Source organism: Bos indicus, chromosome 2, assembly GCF_029378745.1.
Source record: "Bos indicus isolate NIAB-ARS_2022 breed Sahiwal x Tharparkar chromosome 2, NIAB-ARS_B.indTharparkar_mat_pri_1.0, whole genome shotgun sequence".
NCBI lineage: Eukaryota > Metazoa > Chordata > Mammalia > Artiodactyla > Bovidae > Bos > Bos indicus.
Window position 1 is genome coordinate 27191593 of NC_091761.1, and position 22071 is coordinate 27213663.

At 39.1% G+C, this 22071-nt stretch overlaps 1 protein-coding gene across 1 annotated transcript; it reads right to left on the reverse strand.

Annotated features, from left to right (window-relative positions):
- Positions 1-1817: 1817 nt before the first annotated feature.
- Positions 1818-8513, reverse strand: G6PC2 (glucose-6-phosphatase catalytic subunit 2). Its single transcript, XM_019985087.2, has 5 exons — positions 8296-8513; positions 7623-7732; positions 5392-5503; positions 3284-3399; positions 1818-2329 (listed from the first exon to the last, which is right to left on the reverse strand). Exons 1-5 carry the CDS (start codon positions 8511-8513, stop codon positions 1818-1820), a joined length of 1068 nt encoding a protein of 355 aa, XP_019840646.2.
- Positions 8514-22071: the final 13558 nt, after the last annotated feature.

The window sequence follows — 22071 nt, forward strand, 5'->3', positions numbered from 1 at the left end:
ATCCCCTTCTCCTGCCCCCAATCCCTCCCAGCATCAGAGTCTTTTCCAATGAGTCAACTCTTCGCATGAGGTGGCCAAAGTACTGGAGTTTCAGCTTTAGCATCATTCCTTCCAAAGAAATCCCAGGGCTGATCTCCTTCAGAATGGACTGGTTGGATCTTCACACTTAGAAAGGGACAAATAATTACTTTGATTTTGAGAGGTTTTGTTAGCCTCAAATAATATTTTGTCAAATAGCACTTGCTGGAACAGGTGTTTTCATACATATTTATGGATTATTTAATATAATATCTAAAATAATTCATATATTGGTATTCTTCAGAAGAGTTACATAAAGCATTGTGGCAGATCACAGGTCACTACAATATGTAGCAAAATCTGACTCAGAATGTACTTGATTGAAATGAAATAGTTATCAACTTAAAGTTTAGAATTACTAGGTCCAATGAAGGGGAAACAAATTTACTGAAAAACTTTTAGTATGTTAGCATTCCATCAATAATAACTTTCTAAAGTAAAGCTGTATATTTTCATCACAGTTCAGTACATGCAGAACTCAACTAATAAATATAAGCATTTCACAATTTTCCTGGGTTAGAGCATGACCTACAGGAAGGCACTCGATTTCCCTGGTTTTGAAAGATTAGCTCCTAAAAATAACATATAAGGATGATGTAATGAAGAGATAAACCTTTGGGGTGGAGTAAATAATGTTCTCAGCAGAGAGTCTTCAGAAGAGTTTATTAAAATGTTGGAAAGTACTCCCATAAAACAGAGACCAAGAGTTAAGAAGAGATTCAAGTCCAGAAAGTAACCCAGACTATTTCCTTCCCTGTGGATATGTAACCATAACTAGAGCTACTGCTGGCCCCATCCGTACCCAGCATACCTGATATAAGTCAAACAGGATATGATATTTTAAGGTCATTTCTGGAAAAATTACCAACTTGCATGGCAAACATCATAGAACCTATGTAAAAGCATTCATTCCTATAGATTTTTACCTCTTGAAGAAACAAAATACAGTGTCATGTAAATACGTGTCAGAAGATTGGGTTCTAATGTTCTGATGGTGGTGTGATACCAGTGAGTTTTTTCACCTGAATGAATCTCCATTTCCTTATCTAATCACTGAGGGGATCAGATCTGACTGCCATTAAAATGCCCACAGGAGCCAGAAGCAACCTGACTTTACGATGATAGTTTTCAGATACTGGTGGTTCTTTAAGGTACTGAAAACAGTGACAGCATGCAGAGTGCATGTCTCCTTCTGGTGACAGTCAGCTGCAGTGGACTGTCTCCAGGTGGGAATGCAGGCCCTGTGTGACCAGACAGTCAAATTATTCAGGAAAATACAGAAATTCAAACTTTTATGTCAAATATCCTGGTTTTAAAATATTGGCAGCTAATCTAAATTTAGGGCTTCTCTGGGGGCTCAGGGGTAAAGGATCTGCCTGCAGTGCAGGAGTTCCAGGGTTCAAACCCTAGGTGGGGAAGATCCCCTGGAGAAGGGAATGGCTACCCACTCCAGTATTCTTGCCTGAAGAATTCCATGGACAGAGGAGCCTAGCAGGCTACCATCCCTGGGGGTCACAAAAAGTCAAACAGGAATGGTTGACTAACATACACTCTAAAAGACGGGGGAACACAGGTAACTCTGAAGGCCAAACTAAACATATATGAGAATGGACTGGGTCTTATGGCTGCCATTTGTGACCTCCAGCTGGAAGCCTCCAGTTTCTCTCTGCTCTGCTGGTCCTATGTGAGCATGGGGTAGTGTCATCCTGGGGCCACAGGCACCAGCCCTCCACACAATTCTAATTAAGCTTTTTGGCACTTGGTTTCATTAACATATGAATACAGTAGGGAATCAGGGCAACCACAGTCAGTGGGATGGACGCACTTTTACAGAAAGACAGCACGTAAAACAAATACTCGGTGTCAGTGGGGATCTTGATGAAGTGGTAGAGCTGCAGGGTGGTCAGCGAGACCAGGGCACAGAGCAGCCGGAAGCTCAGCCTGTAGCCGTTTTCTCCTCGACAGCTCCTGAGGAACATCTCTGAGTTAATTGCAAAGCCCAGGCCAAAGAGGACCCCGAGGTTTCTCACAAGTCCGGCAAAAGGTGTGGTGTCAATGTGGATCCAGTCGGGGTTGGCGCACCACTTCTTGGCTATGGGCACGGACCACAGCAGGTCAATGTCAAGACGTCTGAGCAGCAGGTAAAAGCCAAGTGCAAACAGGAAGAGGAACAGGTTGGTCTTCAGGTATACGCTCAGGCTGGCTGTTTGGATACCTGGAGTGTATTCAAAGACCTCCGCTACCAGGACGCCTGGGGATTGGAAAGCAACACTGAGCAGAACTGTGTGCCTTTGAGACTCTCAGGAATCATTCCTCTCTGCATTAAAGAATTTAGCCACAGTTTTCAATGATAAAGGGCTGTAGAAACCTAGGTTCTATCTATTTTCCAAAACCTGTTTTTTTAAGGCAGTAACTGAAACCTCACTTTTCCCATGGTCTTTTACCCAACCGCATTAGCACAGGGGGGATTTTCAGGAGTCTAGGGCACTGAGTGACAACCCACTTTATAGGCAGAGCACTGATCTGCTGCTGCTGCTGCTAAGTCACTTCAGTCATGTCCGACTCTGTCTGACCCCATAGACAAGCAGCCCACCAGGCTCCCCTGTCCATGGGATTCTCCAGGCAAGAACACTGGAGTAGGTTGCCATTGCCTTCTCTGGAGAACTGATCTAGGTGCTTGCAATTAATATTTCAATTGCCATAGCCAGTTAATGTAGAGAGCCTTTGAAAGATTTGTGGAGTTGAAAAGCGGAAACTCGATCATTGTGAATGCTGGTGGAAATACAAAGCAGCTGCTGAATGAAGTCCACAGTTAGGTAATAATCACTGCAGGTGTTTCTGAGAGAGTGACATGGCGTGCAGGTTGGAAGGCCATTATTAAGTCTCCCAAACCAAGACACAAGCACACTGTCCTTCGTGGTGGTTCGGGAGTTGGACTCAGCACTAGTCACACTTTAGAGAAACCCAACCGTGTCACCAAGAGGTTATGCGCTTATACTTTTGAGTGAGAATGTGTACCATTGCCTGTATGGAGAATTTGAGAGATATGAAGAACCACTTAAGCTCCTAGGGCAGCATTAAATATCAGTGGCTTGATAGAATTACCTGAGTTTGGGGAAGCAGTTAGCAGGGAGAATCTGACAACATAAAACAAAGGACACTAAAGCTTTCAATGATACAACAAAAGGTAAGTGACCATATTTACCACCAATTACTCCAAGAATAACTTGATGAGGAAAATGTGTTGCTATGAATACTCTGGAGATGCAGACACTGATTTGAATCAACCAAAAGAGACTCCAAAGAAATGACCAAGTCAGTCTATGATGGAAAAATAGAGACAAGCATAAAAAGCAAAGAAATTGTATCACTCATAAAAATGGGTGGGGGGTTGACACCAGATGATCTTTCATAGAGGAATCTTCTAGCTGTGATGTAATATCATAATTCTAGAGGGTCTTTCAATTTTGTTTGCACTCCATAGGATTTCAAATGTTTTAACAGATGTTTCTATATTTATCGATGCATTAAACTGAACCAGTGCTAGGCTATATTGTGAAATTTTAATAAATGCTGTAAAAAGAAACCGACTTGGCATCCTGATAATTATTCTAATGAAGGGAAATTCAAGCTTGGGGGAATTATTAATATTTACAGTGGTCTAGAATAAATTATATATATTTTTACTCCCTGTCATATGTGCCTCCTCTTTCCTCTCTCAACGTCTCTTTGCTTGAAGAAAACTCACAGAAGAGGCAGCTGCCAATCTGATGAAAAGCACACAGGCATTCCATCAAGGGCAAGTTTTCATTGGGTTTAATTTCAAGACTCTCAAGCTCTCAAGAGTCCTGGTTCCTTGGTTTTTGACACGTAGAAAATAATAAACAGAAAGTGACCTATGGGTTATATATGTTGAGTTAGAAGCAGTAGTATGCAGAAAACTTATAAAAATATTTAAGTCCAAGCAATGTTCATCATTTTAATAAAAAATATTAGCAATAATGAGTTCTAGGAATCCTTGATGGTTCTGAATGATTTGTCCCTGATAATTGGACTAAATTTTGGATATTGAAAAGTTAAGGAATAGAGAGAAACAAGAATTTCAAAGAGAAAATAAGCAGGGGGTATCCATATGGAAGAAGAATCAACAAGGATGTGGTAATATTTAGGTAAGGTGTGGGCACTCAGTACGTTTTGATGGATCAACGAAATGATGCAGTTATAAGAATCAAAGAAGAGTTGAGAATTTTTTTTTTGAGAACAAACAAATAATTTTCCAGGAACTGGAGGAGAAAATGAGCTACAGAGAAAAGGAAAGGCTTATCTAGATTCCTACTTTGAAAAATTGTCTATGGATAGAAAATGCTAATTTTTAAAGATGACAACATGTTTTTTACCATTGTTGTTTTGGATTGGATAATGAATACCTTAAGGCATACAGGTCACAGTCTCATTAGGATAAACTTTAAAGATGCCCAAATTCCTTTGGTTATTTGTTTTGTATATTACCCAATATTACTCTGAAAAGTGGAATATGAGATGGAACTTGGAAATTCTTTATTATAAAGAACTTTAATGTAATGGTGTATCTTATAGTAGCTTTTATGCAATTAACTGGAGAATCTTATCTCAGACTGCCTAATAATTTATGATTAAAGTGATGCTCAAAATTATTTTAATGATAGTTAAAGTATATCAGGAAAGAAAAGAAGGAAAAAGTATAAAAATTTTGAATAATTTAAAGGTCTAGGCCTTTCAGAATGTTATGAATCTACTAACATTAAATCTACTAACATTAGAATTTAAGTTTGCTTCTGGATGTTTTAAATTAAAAGATTGCATAATATTTAAAGCTAGAATATATGTTATTTATGTCAAAATCATTAGTTAGTCAAAGAAGAAAGCATAATTATACTAAAGTAACCAATGTATTCGAGGGGAATGAGGCTTCTCAAAAATTTGTTTAAAGTAAGGGAATATGCATGGAAAAATACTTCCTTATATAATTTCAGATGACTTATTTATGAACTACTAAAGTGAGTATAGTATTATGGGGACCCCAAAAGCACATTTAAAAAGTCATTAATCAATTAAACATTTCCAACCCTGTAATGTGGTAATCATTGTGAGCTAATTAGGATATTATCTTAAAAGCAAAATATTAATCTCCTATTCATTTTGCTAAGTTGGCTATGATAGAATTGAATAAGCACATTTTAATAACTAAAATTACACTAAACTGAATTTTTAAAAAGACTTTCTGTGTTTAAAACTGTCATGTTCCAGGGCTACAGAGATTGGAGCAAAGCTGACCTGTGCAGAGTGATAAAAGACTTATCCATCTGACTGACGGTGTGGCTCAGGGCCGCTGTCACCATGACATACCAGACACATGATGAACCCATCGCATGGCCAGATGGACTTCCTGCAACAAGAAAGTGGCAATCCATTTGAAAGGTGGTTAATAGAGTACAACTATCAGAAATGGACAATAGAATAGCATATTAGCCATGAATATTACAAATAACTCAGAAAAAAGCCATAGGACATAGCTGTATGTACTGTTTAGTAATGGGTAGAAATAAAGAAAATTGAGTCAAATACCATTTCAAAAAATTTCCCCAGGTTATTCAAGTTCATTGAAGTCCAGAAATCAAAATGTTCAAGTCTAATTAAGAACTCGGGCTGTTGCATCAAAAAATCTGCCACATCCTTAGTCATTCTTCATATCTAATTGTTTTTAACTGATGACAAAATTGAAGTACTTGGATTGAATCTTGAATCAGCTTATTTTCTTTGGGCTGAAAAGTCAAACATATTAAAGCTATCACTGCTGTGTCTGATTTCCCAACTAACTGCTATGTACTAGCTAGCCCCATGCCCATCTTGTGACTGGTTGCTGCACTAGGAGTCTTTGTCATTAAATGGAAAAGGGAAGCTACAAAGTGGCATCAATCCTGGCAGAATAAATCTGCAGACAGGAAGCCTTTCTACTCCCAGAATGTCTTTCCCATGTCACTAGATCTTTTTTTAAAAAATCACTTTGTTTTGATGTACTCCTTGAGTTTTTACCAAGTGGAGATTCATTGAGCTTAATTCATTGAGTCTCTTTTTGAAAAACACCAGTTTAAATAAAGACAAATCTATGACTTATGGATCTCTTTCTTTCAAATTGATTTTTTAAACAGAAATTATCAGGGCTTTTTATATGTTTCATGTATTGGAAAACTTCAAGGAATGAATGTAAAATGTAGTATTTCTTTTTTTCTTTTCCAGAAAATGTCTCATAAGACAGAGCATGTGCTGGGAAGTTCTGGGATAAACCAAAGTAGCATTTCAATTGAATGGCAACCCACTCCAGTGTTCTTGCCTGGAGAATCCCAGGGACGGGGGAGCCTGATGGGCTGCCGTCTATGGAGTCACACAGAGTTGGACACGACTGAAGCGACTTAGCAGCAGCAGCAGCATTTCAATTGTCCCAGATACTATCCATCCATCCATCCATCCTGCATTGTTTTCACAAAGATAAAATACATAGCATCCCTGACATGATGGAATGCACAGTCTATTGGAGGAGTCAGATATTAAATAACTACTACTACTACTACTACTAATACCAATAATACTATAATAATAATATAATATTAGTAGTATTAATAATAATATTAATAATACTATAGGGTGATAAATACTATAACAGATGGATGCCTACTTTTTTGGTAGTAAAAAAAAAAAAAAGATATTCCAAAAACTTATTAGGAACTTACACATTCACTGTATTCAAGGTTAGTCTCAGGATGTCAAATGCCAATAATTTGAGGCTATGTAACAAAACTGTGTGGAGGTACAATATAACACAATCTTACAAAGTAAAACAATATGCAATTTACCTTATATATATATATTTAAAACTTTTTATCATCTTAAATTCAACTCTCATAGTAAAGATTTTATACTCATACAAAATCTTACTAATGAGAGAGTGGACCCAGAAATCTACTTATGCACTGTATACACAAGAGAAAAAGCAAAGTGGAAAGAAATAACTCTACGATTAAAGAGAATTTCGGCAGGCAATAGTAATACCAGGAAGTCCTGACCTTTCTTACAGAAACCCTGTCTGTTGTCTCATTTATGTGATTCTCAGATCTACAATAACTTTGAAAGGTGCACAGCAGCAGATAAATCAGCATTTCCAGTATTTTAATATAGTTTTTAAAAAATGTGTTCTAGTTAATTGTCTTTTGTTTGTTTCTATATCAGACCATGACCTCCTTCCAAAAAAAAAAATGCCAAGAATAAAATCATTTGGGGAATATTCTTTTAACTTATCCTTTTACAAATTTTTTAAAAATGAAATTTTCTTACTCATAAAAGTTTTACCCTTTTCACTAGCAATTTTTGTTTATGAACTTTTAGCATCCTTACCCATGCCATTTTCTTTAAAACCCTCTATGATATTGTACAGTTATTAGATGATAATCATGTACAATGGCTATCTGTTGGAATATCTTTAGTAACCTGAGGCTGCTTTAACAGCTTACCTGGACCTGTTTCGCATGTAGTGGGGAACTGTTCAAGGCATGGACTTGAGTGATTTGGGTAAATCTGAGTTTCTTGGACCCACCAGTAAGGCCGATGACCAAATAATATCCTGTATTTAAAGAAATATAAATACGCATATATATTTAAACACACAGTTGTTACTTAATTGGAGACTAGCTATTCTCTCCTATAAAAATGACTCAAGCAGACTGTTGATGAGGAAAGCTCATTATTGAGAGACTTTGAAAGAATTTAAGTTCTGGTCTGTCTCTCATTATAGAGGATGAGTCATATGGAGTTTGGGATCCTAGTTTCCAATAAAAACAGGGACTTTTTTCCTTGCAAGGGAAGTCTTTGGATACTTAGACTAAAAATATCAAAGTGGTCCTTGGAATTATTAATCTGTTCATTATGGTGCAATTTGTTTAACTCACTTCTTGGTTAATCATACCATATATGTTATAGGCTTTTGGAATTTACTTCTAAGTCAGATAAAGTATAGACTTCTATGCTTTTTTGTAAGTTCTGTTTACGAATAGGTGTTTCAAGTTAACCAGTATGTTTGAAAGATCATCCAAGTAAAACTATACACATCTGAAATGTGATCATTAAGCCAAAGCTACAAATTTAAGAAGAAGCTTTATGAAGAATGAAACAAAACAGAAGGCTTACCATTTAAAAATAAGATTGAACCAATCCCCAATGACTGCTACCCATATCATCTTAGTTCCAACTGTCTGATTAAGTTGAAACCAAAGTGGAAAATAAATAGAAAAGATATTCCGGGGATCTCCAACATTGGACATAAAATTTAGAAAATTGTAGTAAGCTCGGTAGTCCTTCTGCAAATGCTGAATAACGAGCACTCCATTCCTATGAAGGAAATCCATCTTGAAAGAGAGGCAGTTCTAAACAGAGTGAGCGGAGCTGAAGTGCTCTGAGTTCTACCATTTTTATGCGTTTCTCTCTTGGCGTGTCCAGCCATTACTGTGACATGTGATACTGACCATCTGTGGAGAGGGCATGTCTGTCCTCTGCTGAAAAGTTCAACTACTTTATGATTTTAATTGATGCTAAAGAGGTGAAGTAAATGCGGATCGGTGGCAAGTCGAGGGGAAATTTGGGTAGAGACACAATGCATTTCTTATGCAGTCTGTCTTTTGTGTGAACAGTTGGATCATGTTTGCTTGAAATTTTTGCACGGTTCATTTCCTTCAAGGGCAGAGACATTAGCAATTTCTGTGCTTCACTAGAAGACTATGTAAATAATTACTGCATGTCAAATAGCCCTTAAAGCAATGCATTTTAATTTAAAATAGACTGTGGCTCTTTGACTATTTTATTGGGTCTTTCAGGAAAACAGATGAGTAAATATCTAGGCATGAACAGTTTATATGATATGACAGTATTTTCTGATTGCAGATGTTTAAATAAAAATATTTTACTATTTCCTTATTAGCAAAGAGAATAATATGAGAGATGTGGAACAGAGAAGAAAATACATGGAGTTTATGAAATCTGGAAGGAAATGTGTTATTTTTCGACTGTGAGGCCAGAAAGCAGATATGGAGATTACTGAGTAGCAGGTCTACTAGATGGTAGAACTGTTAGGAATGAGGCATATTTTTATTGGCTAGCAAAAACAATTGAGAGCATGGGAGAGTTGCTCGTATGACAGAGCCCAAGAAAATAAAGTCAGTCACTGTTTCCATTGTTTTCCCATCTATATGCCATGAAGTGATGGGACTGCATGCCATGATTTTAGTTTTTGAATGTTGAGTTTTAAGCCAGCTTTTTCACTCCCCTCTTTTACCTTCATGAAGAGGCTCTTTAGTTCCTCTTCACTTTCTGCCATAAGGATGGTGTCATCTGCATATCTGAAAAGTGAAAGTGAAAGTTGCTCAGTCATGTCCGAATCTTTACAACCCCATGGACTATATAGTCCATGGAATTCTCCAGGCCAGAATACTGGAGTGGGTAGCCTTCCCTTCTCCAGGGGATCTTCCCAACCCAGGGATTGAACCCAGGTCTCCTGCATTGCAGGCAGATTCTTTACCAACTGAGCTATCAGGGAAGCCCTGCATATCTGAGGTAATTGATATCTCTCCTGGTAATCTTGATTCCAGTTTGTGCTTCATCCAGCCTACCATTTCACATGATGTACTCCATCCCACTCCAGTACTCTTGCCTGGAAAATCCCACAGATGGAGGAACCTGAGTTGGACAAAACTGAGCGTGTGACAGTGACTTCACTTTCACTTTTCACTTTCGTGCATTGGAGAAGGAGATGGCAACCCACTCAAGTGTTCTTGCCTGGACAATCCCAGGGACGGGGGGAGCCTGGTGGGCTGCCATCTATGGAGTCGCACAGAGTCAGACACAACTGAAGTGACTTAGCAGCAGCAACTCTGCATAAAAGTTAAATAAGCATTCAATACGCCAGCAAATTTAGAAAACTCAGCCGTGGCCCCAGGACTGGCCCCATCATTTAATGGCACCTTATTATGGGGATCCAGTGTCTACAGGTACCTCCCTAGACTCTTTGCTTCTCTTGGAGGAAATGTTTTGACTGACCAGTCTTTTGGGGTGCTTTTTAAAAAATTCTATGCCTTTCCCAGATAAATTAAATTTCTGGTTATGGAAGTTAGGCATTAGCATTTTAAAAATACTTTCCAAATGATTGCAATGTGCAGTTAGGGTTGAAATCACTGATATAAAGCAATTCATACATAGCTTGTTCTCCTTTTGGCCTTAAACCCCTCCCTCTGCCAAAAGTCTACCTGAAAGAAGCTGCACTGACATTTAATATGTCAACTATTGGGCTTAATTGGATTTCCCATTACATTAGATTTTTGCACTAAGTGATGTATCTTGTCAAGTCTTCGGAGACTCTATCTCTAGAATGAAAGAAAACCCTAATCTCCAGAAGAGGTAAAGCAGTGGAGGTAATTGAAGCGCACTTCTCATGAAATAGGGCATAGTAATGGCAACTTTGCTCACTGGGTTTTCTGTGCTTCTCTCCCAAAAAGAGCTTAAAATACAGCCTGGCTTCTATGTGTGAGAACTTGGGTCTGACAGTCACTAAGCAGGACTGCAAATGGCATCAGATCACTTTTCAGAAAGTGTCTTTAAATGTCTTCCAGGAAATGAGTATTAATCTCTGTCCATGGTGAGAACCTCACAGTCTCCTTTAATATTTCTACTGCAGTGGGAGGAGAGCCAGGAAGTAGTCTGCCAGCACTGGCTCTCCCCAGGTTTTGCTCTCCCCTCGGGCAGACTACAGACTATGAATTATATTCACTCCCATTCTCCCACTACTGTGCTAATCTGATCTGAGGGATGTTTGGGATACAATTAATTGTGCTGAAAACTCAGTTGTGCTTTAGAATGTCTTGCATTTATGATCTGCCAGTTATTTACCTTTAAAAATACTCCATCTGGGGACTTTGCTGGTGATCCAGTGGCCAAGACTCTGTGCTCCCGAGGCAGGGGGCCTGGTTCAATCTCTGGTCAGTGAACTAGATCCCACATGCTGCAACTAAGACCTGGCACAGCCAAATTAATAAAAAATCATAATAAAAAAACTACTCCATCTTATTACCCAATTTTAACTTCACAGAGGTCTTCATTTTAGGGATGAGGAAATGAACAAGTAACTGCCCAGGTCATTTTTTTTAGTATGGGAGGCCTGCTTGGAAATGAAATTTTGTTTCCAGAGCAATGATTTTTCTCAATCTAAGCCTTGTCTTGGCTTCTTAAGGCCAATATTGATGAAATTTTTAAACAGCTGCAAAATAAATAATAGCTAATGCTATTGGGCATCTGGTCCCATCACTTTATGGGAAATAGATGGGGAAACAGTGGAAATAGTGTCAGACTTTATTTTGGGGGCTCCAAAATCACTGCAGATGGTGATTGCAGCCATGAAATTAAAAGATGCTTACTCTTTGGAAGGAAAGTTATGACCAACCTAGATAGCATATTCAAAAGCAGAGACATTACTTTGCCAACAAAGGTCCGTCTAGTCAAGGCTATGGTTTTTCCAGTGGTCATGTATGGATGTGAGAATTGGACTGTGAAGAAGGCTGAGCGCTGAAGAATTGATGCTTTTGAACTGTGGTGTTGGAGAAGACTCTTGAGAGTCCCTTAGACTGCAAGGAGATCCAACTAGTCCATTCTGAAGAAGATCAGCCCTGGGATTTCTTTGGAAGGAATGATGCTAAAGCTCAAACTCCAGTACTTTGGCCACCTCATGCGAAGAGTTGACTCATTGGAAAAGACTCTGATGCTGGGAGGGATTGGGGGCAGGAGGAAAAGTGGACGACAGAGGATGAGATGGCTGGATGGCATCACTGACTCGATGAACGTGAGTCTGAGTGAACTCCGGGAGTTGGTGAGGGACAGGGAGGCCTGGAATGCTGCGATTCATGGGGTCACAAAGAGTCAGACACGACTGAGCAACTGAACTGAATGCTATAACCAGCTCGTTTCAAATGTTTTCAACCACCCAGACCTCCAGTTTCCCTGTATCCTGATTTGTTGGCACTGAACCACATCTGGTCAGCTGCTTGATCACTAAGAGGACTTCACAGATACAGTCACCACTTGGAATTGTTGGATGGCTCATCCCATCATTTGACAACAGGGACACAGTTGTGGGTACTCAGTGGCTACTGTTAACTTCCCAGTTGCTGACATCTTCCCTGGAGAAAATATAAAGTGGCACAAAGATGGGTCCCTCCAGAGCTTATGGGGAGCGCTGATGCCCATCTGCTGCTGATGGTCCTGGGACCCAGCATATGTTTTCTTCTCTGGGAATAGTCATGCATTGAAATAAATTGTGCTGTGCTAAGTTACTTCAGTCGTGTCTGACTCGTTGTTACCCTATGGACCACAGCCTGCCAGGCTCCACTGTCCATTGGATTCTCCAGGCAAGAATACAGGAGTGGGTTGCCATTTCCATCTCCAGGGGATCTTTCTGACCCAGGAATCAAACCTGTATCTCTTATGTCTCCTGCATTGCCAGGCAGGTTCTTTAAGACTGCTAAGTCACTTCAGTCATGTCCAACTCTGTGCGACCCCATAGACTGCAACCCACCAGGCTCCCCCATCCCTGGGATTCTCCAGGCAAGAACACTGGAGTGGGTTGCCATTTCCTTCTCCAACGCATGAAAGTGAAACGTGAAAGTGAAGTCGCTCAATTGTGTCCAACTCTTAACGACCCCATGGACCACAGCCTACCAGGCTCCTCCATCCATGGGATTTTCCAGGCAAGAGTACTGGAGTGGGGTGCCATTGCCTTCTCCATCTTTAAGACTAGCACCACCAAATAAATTAAATTTACTCAGATGAGAGCAAACAGAGATTATTTATTCTGCTTGCTATAGCAAGGGCCAGCCACCATCTCATGCATCTGACAAAAACACAAAAGTGGACAGAGGATTGGAAACACTTTATAAAAAAAAAAAGGAAGGCAGGCCTCAGGGTTGCTCTGATAAAAGGTGGTTGGTGGCGTGTGTAATCTGGAGATGAGCTTCTAGAAGTAGAGCATCTTAGGTGATCGGTTTGGGAAACCATTTGGCTTTCTCTGGTTGGTCCCGAGTTGAAGGCAGGGGCAAAAAAACTGGCCGTCATTGACCAAGTTCTGAGCACTCTGGGCATTTTGCTTCAGATGTTATGGATCAGAGTTCTGTTGTTACATTTGGTCTGGCCATTGTCCATTTGTATACTCTGTCTTTCACAAGACAAATTGAATAAGCATATGTCAGAAGCAATTTATGCAGCATCCCACCAAGAAATAAGGGACTCCCTGTGATTCTGAGTCTGTAATTCTTATTTATTAATATTTATTTCTTTGGCTGTGCTGGGTCTCAGTTGCGGTACTTGGGATCTTCTATCTTCGTTGCAGTTTGGAGGATCATCAGTTGTGACATGTGAGATTCTTAGTTGCAAACTTAGTTGTGGCATGTGGTATCTAGTTCCTTGACCAAGGATGGAACCTGGGCCCCCTGCATTGAGAGTGCAAAGTTCTAGCCACTGGACCACCAGGAAAGTCCCTATAATTCTTATTATTAATTGAGTTAAAATGAGGATATGTGCTTGCTTGCCAAGGACAAATCAATTTATTCAGGTATATCATGACTCTGTGAGGCACTGGCCTTGACTAATCAGAGTCTGTACTCTTGGCCTTTTTGTTTTTGCATAATCACTTTCTATAATTCCCATAATCTCTTTAATGAACCATGAAGAAAGACATTACTTTGCTTTATTCTTTTTCTAAGATGTGTTTGAGCCATAAATTTTATCATATTCTTTCTTCAGAAACTTCCTTAAATTATAATGTGAATGATATCAAATACATTTTGTCTTACAATTAAAAATTTAACTTTACTCATTCAGTACTTCAGAGTCTGTGGACTGTAAGGAAGTTGGTTGCACATTAGCTTTTCATCTTAGGTGGATAATTTAAAAAGACTGTCTCCTGAGGACTCTGCTTCTGTAGACTATGGGATAATTAACCACAGCAAAACACCTTGATTTCTTTCACCTCTTAACAGGAACTGCTAAATCTGTTTCTTTCCCATAGTTCATCATTTTTTATCTTCTCTTATTTTAGCTTATATATACGTCTCAGCATTGGCTTCTCCAACCAGCTCCCTCACCATTCCTTTAATAGTGCTTTCTCTCCAACGCTCTTTTCTTGTAGGGATTTTATTCCTCTGCTAGCGCTAATATATGCAGTATCAGACTGGGTGGTTTAGATAACAGAAATTGGAGTCCGCCAGTCCAAGATAAAGGTGTCACAGGGTTGGTTTCTTCAGTGGCCTCCGTCCTTGGCTTACAGGTGGTGTCTTCTCCTTGTGTGCTTACATGGTCTTCCTGCTGTGAAACTCTGTCCTAATCTCTTTTTATAAGGACATGAGTCACATTGCATTAATGCCCAACTCTAATGTCCTCATTTTACCTTAGTTACTTACCACTTTAAAGACCCTAATTCCAAAACAGTCACATTTGCTAGTTACAGTGGTTTAGGAATTCAACCTAAGACTTCAGAGAGGTGGGGGTGGGGGATGCAATTCAGCACATTAACAGAGACATGATTACAATGTGTGACTGTATATTCGTCTTGAGCGTCTGTGTTTAATCTCTCTCTCCTGCACCTCTTGCACAGTACAAGTTCCATAAAATAAGGGATCATGTTTTCTGTGTGTGTGAACCACCAATACAGTCCCTAGCACAAACCCATGCAGGATCTGATTTTCCATGATGCTGGAGAAGCTTGCATGGGTCCCTGCCATGGCAGTTTATTACTGAGTGATGATGCGAGTTGTAATAATACCAATTTTTTATTCTTTTTCTCAAAGAGAGGATCCAACATTACAGGAGTTTTAAAGCCCACAAAATCTGGAACTAACCTTAGGTCTATTATTGTTATTTAGTAAATATTTTGGGGGGCTTCTCAAGTGACTCAGTGGTAAAGAACCTGCCTGCCAATTCAGGAGATGAAGGAGATGAAGATTCGATTCCTGAATCAGGAAGATCCCTTCAAGGAGGAAAGGGCAACCCACCTCAGTATTCTTTCCTGGAAAATCCCATGGACAGAGGAAACCAGCAGGCTACGTCCATAGGGTTGCAAAGAGTCAGACACAATTGAGTGGCTAAGCATGCATGCAAACGTTTCTTAAATGAATAGATTATTGAACAAAACTTGATGTGACTGCTAACTTATAAAGAGTCAGTTAATCTAAACTCAAATTCATTTTCTTAGAGATGATATTATAAAGTTGCCAGATCAAGAAAGCTTCTTTAAGGTAAAGAAAATTACAGACAATGTTTATCTAAGAAAAAAGTAATATATGTACGCATCTGCTTATGCTTAAAGATAATAGGAAAATAAGCAGTTTAAAATGTTTTAAGGTTATCTATAAAGAAATGAAGGGAATACAGTGTAGGGAGTGGGAAACACTTGATTTCTTTAAATACTCTTATTTTTTAGATTTGAATTTGAAATCATGTAAATAGCTTACGTAATTATAAAATTTAATGGAATTTTAAAACCAGTTCTTGCAAAAAAATTTCAAATGGGACAAATGATGAAAAGGAAAACAATGCTTGCTTGACCCGTTATACCTGTAAAGCATTTGCTTCCAGCTCTACAGCACGTATATGTATTTATGATTTTGTTCCTATGGGAACTCTCTTTTCAAGCATTTCCTTAGTCCTCCTCAGTTTGCCATCTGCCACCAGTTGCTTGGGGTGGAGATGCTCCCCAGAACTTAGCCCGTGTGGGTCATAGCAGGAGGGAGATGCAGGAGGTTGGTTCTTTTCACTACTAATGATCTTCAAATGTATCTTTTCCCACCAATAACAGAGTCTTCTTGATAAACTGGGTCATTTCAAAGTCAAAGATAGTAGAGTTCAAGGCTTCTCCCAAATTGATTCACCAAATAAGATTCACATTATTTATTTGTTTGTTTGTTTGTTTACTTATTTTTGGCTGTGTTGGGTCTTCATTGCTGCATGGACTTTTCTCTAGGTGATCTAGGGCTCCTCTTCGTTGTGGTATGAGAGCTTCTCGTTGCAGTTGCTTCTCTTGTTGCAGAGCATGGGCTCCAAGGCTTCAGTAGTTGCAGCTCCAGAGCTCTAGAGCACAGGCTCAATAGTTGTGGCCCACAGGCTTAGTTGCTCCATGGCATTTGGGATCCAAATTGGGAATCGAACCTCTGTCTCTCGCATTGGCAGGAAAATTTTTTACCACTGAGCCATCAGTGAAGCCCAGAAAAGCCATTTCTAAGACAATTCACAGGAATCCCATCCTGTGGCTGTCCATGGTGCTTATGCCCAGGACCCTTCATTTCCTCCGTCTCTTCAGAGTTATCGTCAATCTTTCAGTCTCCTTAGCACAATTTGTCCTGATAACATTTTTCCTCTTAATGTCTAGATTGAAAACATTTCTTTTTGTTGGGGGCAGAGATAAATTACAAGTTTGGGATTAACATATACACAATGCTGCTGCTGCTAAGTCGCTTCAGTTGTGTCTGACTCTGTGCGACCCCATAGACGGCAGCCCACCAGGCTCCCCCGTCCCTGGGATTCTCCAGGCAAGAACACTGGAGTGGGTTGCCATTTCCTTCTCCAATGCATGAAAGTGAAAAGTGAAAGTGAAGTCGCTCAGTCGTGTCCGACCCTTAGCGACCCCATGGACTGCAGCCCACCCGGCTCCCCCGTCCATGGGATCTTCCAGGCAAGAGTACTGGAGTGGGGTGCCATTGCCTTCTCCGAACATATACACAATACTGTATATAAAAAAATAGACAACAAGGATAAACAAACTGTATAGTACAGGGATAAACAAGGATAAACAAATTGTATAGTACAGGGATAAATAAGGATAAACAAATTGTATAGTACAGGGAACTAAACTCAGTAGTTTGTAATCACCTATAATGAAAAAGAATTTGAAGAAGAATGTATCACTTTCCTGGACACTAGAAACAAACACAACATTGTCAATTAACTATACTTCAATAAAAAAGATCTTTTAATCTTATAGCCAGTCTCAAAATCTTGTACTGTTGCCTTATTTTTAGTTAATTCCAATAGTTTAATGATTCCAGTTCTACCCAGAACTTTCTTATTCTGACTCATTTAGATTTTCTTAAGATTTGGATTTGCAGTAAATACTGCCTATTTTACTTAGATTACAACTTGTAGTCAGAGACTAGAATTTTTGCAATATGCTTTGCCATGCCAAATATTATATAACCACAAGATATATTCTTATAACATGAACCATTCATCTATGAGTTGTAGCACTTACTGTAATACAACATCATTCAGAGATATTTGACTTAGCTTGTGTCACTGATGTAGTGGCAATAAGCAAAAATTTATTTTGGCGGCACTGACCTTTAATGTCTCTGTGTATGGTCATTATCTTTTTACCACAAGCTTATCTGTCTTCTCAAAAATAAATTGTGTTTGAGATCTCTCCAGTGTCACCTTGCAATGTAAAATGGATTTATTTCAGACTGAGTTTATACCCTAGTGACTTTCAGAAAATAATTACCTCCACCCTGGCTAGCATCCCAGGAATATTGGCATTCCATAATGACACTATTATCAGTGACCCAGCTACAGATGTTCCAGGTACACCCTCCGCGAGTCTCATTATGCATTCTTTTCTAGAAATGATCATGACCTATACATCTATAACCTGTTTCCTTGGATCACCAAAGGACCCAATGGAGTTGTCCATCGGGCAGTACTATTCATGTTCTCCAAAGTAGAGTTAAGACACTTTATAGCTGGATTCATACCTTACAGATGGCCTAAAGAGTTTCTACTATGTGTACTCTCAAACTCTGTGGTTTAGTCATTAAGTCGTGTACAAGTCTTGTGACCCTGTGGACTGTAACCCACCAGGCTCCTCTGTCCATGGAATTTTCCAGGCAAGAATACTGGAGCGGGTTGCCATTTCCTTCTCCAGGGGAGGACAACTGTAGTGTGCATCAGAATAACCTGGAAGGCTTACTAAAGCACTGATCACTGGGACCCACATCCAAAATTTTCAATTCAGTAGGAATGGGGGTCAGTCTGAAAATTGACATTTCCAGCAAATTCCTAGATGAGGGTGTTGCTGTTGCATGAAGAACATCACTTTGAGAAGCACTAGTGGTATATGACACGATTCTTACGTGTACTGTTCAGGACAGGGATAACTCACACCTCAAGGAGTTTATAGTCTCATCGGGAAAATATTTATGTAAGTAAATATCACAAATAAATAACATACTGCCCTTAGGGGCTAACAGACGAGTAAATCGACAAGAAGAAAAGCAGATTTAACTTTCTGTTTATGAGATTAGGGAAGCCTATGTGGAGGAGGTAGCAAGTGACTGAGCCTGGATCAAAGGGTAGAATTTAGAAATGTAAAGTTGTAGGATGAAATGGAGAAATACATTCCATTTGAAACATATTGCATTTAAAAACTGTAGGACAAAATCTCCATTTTTATATTTATGAGACAATTCAAAGTCTGAAACTTTAAAAAATTTTCAGTTGTCTCAAAAATGTCAAAATTGTGTTTCTAAAACAGATTTTATTGCAATAATGTTAATCAATTAATGGTAATTTTTTAATGTGCTAATGCTGTTGGTTATGTCAAAACGAGTTCTTATCTTTTAGAAAAGCATACTGAGATTTTTGTGGGTGAAATGACATGTTGTTTGGGAGAGTGGATGGGGTCTGGATAGAGCAGGGTTGACCAATGGTTGGTGGTAGCTGGGGCCCTGTGACAGGTACATGAGAGATTCATTGTATTATTTTGTTAACTGTTGTGTATATTATAAATTATTTATAATAATTTTCAAACCCCAAACAGAAACTATATGAGCAAAATTAAAGAAGTACAGGGCTCACTGTTTATTTCTATTAAAATATAAAGTAAACAATTGAACAATAAGGGTAAAATGGTAACTTGAGACCATTTCATTCAATGATTTGACTTGAATGCCACTAAGGAGTATGGACTGTATTTTTAAGATAATGAAGGAACACTGAGAGTGTTTTGAACAGAGAAATAGTATGCACTTTGAGAATATTATTGTGGCAATGGTAGGCAAAACAGATCAGGAGGGCAAGAGTCTGAAGGTAAGTAAGGGTCTGAATAGAAGAAAGGGAAGGTGAGGGTGGTGGAGTACAGGTGAATCTGTAGACGTTGGCGGGCTTTGTAGGTGGCGCTAGTGGTAAAGAACCCACCTGCCAATGCAAGAGACTTAAGAGACACAGGTTCGATCCCTGGGTCTGGAAGATCCCCTGGAGGAGGGCATGGCAATCCACTCCAATATTCTTGCCAGGAGAATCCCATAGATAGAGCAGCCTGGAGGGCTACAGTCCATAGGGTTGCTAAGAGTCGGAAAGGACTGAAGCAACCTAGTATGCACTCATGTGGGTGTTGGCAACCAGTTAACCATAAAGGAATCATGGAAGATCCTAAGATTCTGAACTTGAGGACTGGGAAAACACCAGTGCCATTAAAATAAAGGGAATATTTATCAAGATAATGATAAAGTTTGTTTCTGAAATATTACTAGTGAGGGATTTTTGTGATCTGACCAGGAGATAGATAGAAATATGTGACTGAAGTGCAGGAAAGTGGGCAAGACAAGATGAATCTGAGAGGCATCTATGTGAGATCAGATGAGATTGCCCTGGAAAATAAGTTGTTGGGAAAACTGAGTCACAGACTTTAGGAAGCATCTAAATTTCAGGATTAGAGAGGAGAATAGGAACCAGGGAAGGGACTAGTAGAGAGGTAGAAGGTGTAGAACTTCACGTTCATGTAGGTATTTTTTAGCATCAACTATTCTGCCCAACAAAAATTAGACCAAAATTTAATTATGGGAAATTAAAACTGAATATTCTTTGTACACCTATGTTCATAGCAGCATTATTCAAAATAACCAAAAGGTGGAAACAGCTCAAATAATCATCAATGGATGAATGGAGAAACAAAATGTATATGCATACGTATTAGGCAGGGTGCTACAGAGAAACAGTAGGAAGAGGACGTGTATACATATATAATAAGGAATTTGCTTCTGTGAGGATTTTCTGGATGTTTCTGCCTACTCACACTAGAAGTCAACCTAACAAAAATAGTCCATTAAAGAGGACAAAAAAATAAGTCAGCTATAAGATGTTCATCTTACTGGAAGAGATGTAGTTGTAGTCTGTGTCAGTCTTGAATATCTCAAAGCCTTGCTGATGAGCTCTTTCCAATTTGCTCATGGATCAGTCATGTGTGTCTAGATTCCATCAGAGAAATGGTCCAAGCATTATTACAAGCTGAAGAAATAATTTATCTTGAATTAGTAATGGCCTAAAGAAATTGCTGAAACTCTTTTCTGATCATTGTTAAAAATTTAGTTTCCATTGTGCTGAGATTAAAATTGCACTTGTGAAATATTGGTAAATTATTAAATGGATAATACTAATTAATTCAACTTGGATTGGGGTAGAAGGGACGCATTCTGTATTTATCTGGACATAGCAGAATGTATGTTTCCTTAAAATCAAAATTGTATGTCTTGTTTTGGGAGCTATATGCATCGCCTTAGCTAAAGGTAGTATCGAATTGCAACAATTTCTCTCTTTCTTTGCTACTGTAGATTTTGTTCTATTTAAAGTCTTATTTATATATGTTTAATAGGATAGTGTATTGAATAGGAAGTGGGTAGTATATAAATCATAATAACAAGAAACCATTTTATATTACAAGGACCTAGTCCAAGGTATTCTCATTTATTTTCTCTTTTAGCCTTCACATAGGGTATATGAAGAAGATATTATTATTATTATTATTACCCTCACTTTATAGATAATGAGACTGAGATTAAAGAGACCAAGTAACTTGCCCATCATCACACTTAGCAAATTGGTGGAGTCCATCATCACATTTAGCAAAATCAAACCCAGGTAGTCTTATTGCAGAGTTGAAATGTTCAGTTCAGTTCAGTTCAGTCGCTCAGTCGTGTCCGACTCTTTGCGACCCCATGAATCGCAGCACGCCAGGCCTCCCTGTCCATCACCAACTCTCGGAATTCACTCAGACTCACATCCATCAAGTCACTGATGCCATCCAGCCATCTCATCCTCTGTTGTCCCCTTCTCCTCCTGCCCCCAATCCCTCCCAGAATCAGGGTCTTTTCCAAATGAGTCAACTCTTCACATGAAGTGGCCAAAGTACTGGAGTTTCAGCTTTAGCATCATTCCTTCCAAAGAAATCCCAGGGCTGATCTTCTTCAGAATGGACTGGGATCTCCTTGCAGTCCAAGGGACCCTCAAGAGTTTTCTCCAACACCACAGTTCAAAAGCATCAATTCTTCAGCGCTCAGCTTTCTTCACAGTCCAACTCTCACATCCATACACGACCACTGGAAAGACCATAGCCTTGACTAGATGGACCTTTGTTGGCAAAGTAATGTCTCTGCTTTTCAATATGCTATCTAGGTTGGTCATAACTTTTCTTCCAAGGAGTAAGCATTTTTAATTTCATGGCTGCAGTCACCATCTGCAGTGATTTTGGAGCCCCCAAAAATAAAGTCTGACACTGTTTCCCCATCTATTTCCCATAAAGTGATGGGACCAGATGCCATTAACTTAGTTTTCTGAATGTTGAGTTTTAAGCCAACTTTTTCACTCTCCTCCTTCACTTTCATCAAGAGGCTTTTTAGTTCCTCTTCACTTTCTGCCATAAGGGTGGTGTCATCTGAATATCTGAGGTTATTGATATTTCTCCCAGCAATCTTGATTCCAGCTTGTGCTTCTTCCAGTCCAGAGTTTCTCATGATGTACTCTGCATATAAGTTAAACAAGCAGGGTGACCATATACAGCCTTGACGTACTCCTTTTCCTATTTGGAACCAGTCTGCTGTTCCATGTCCA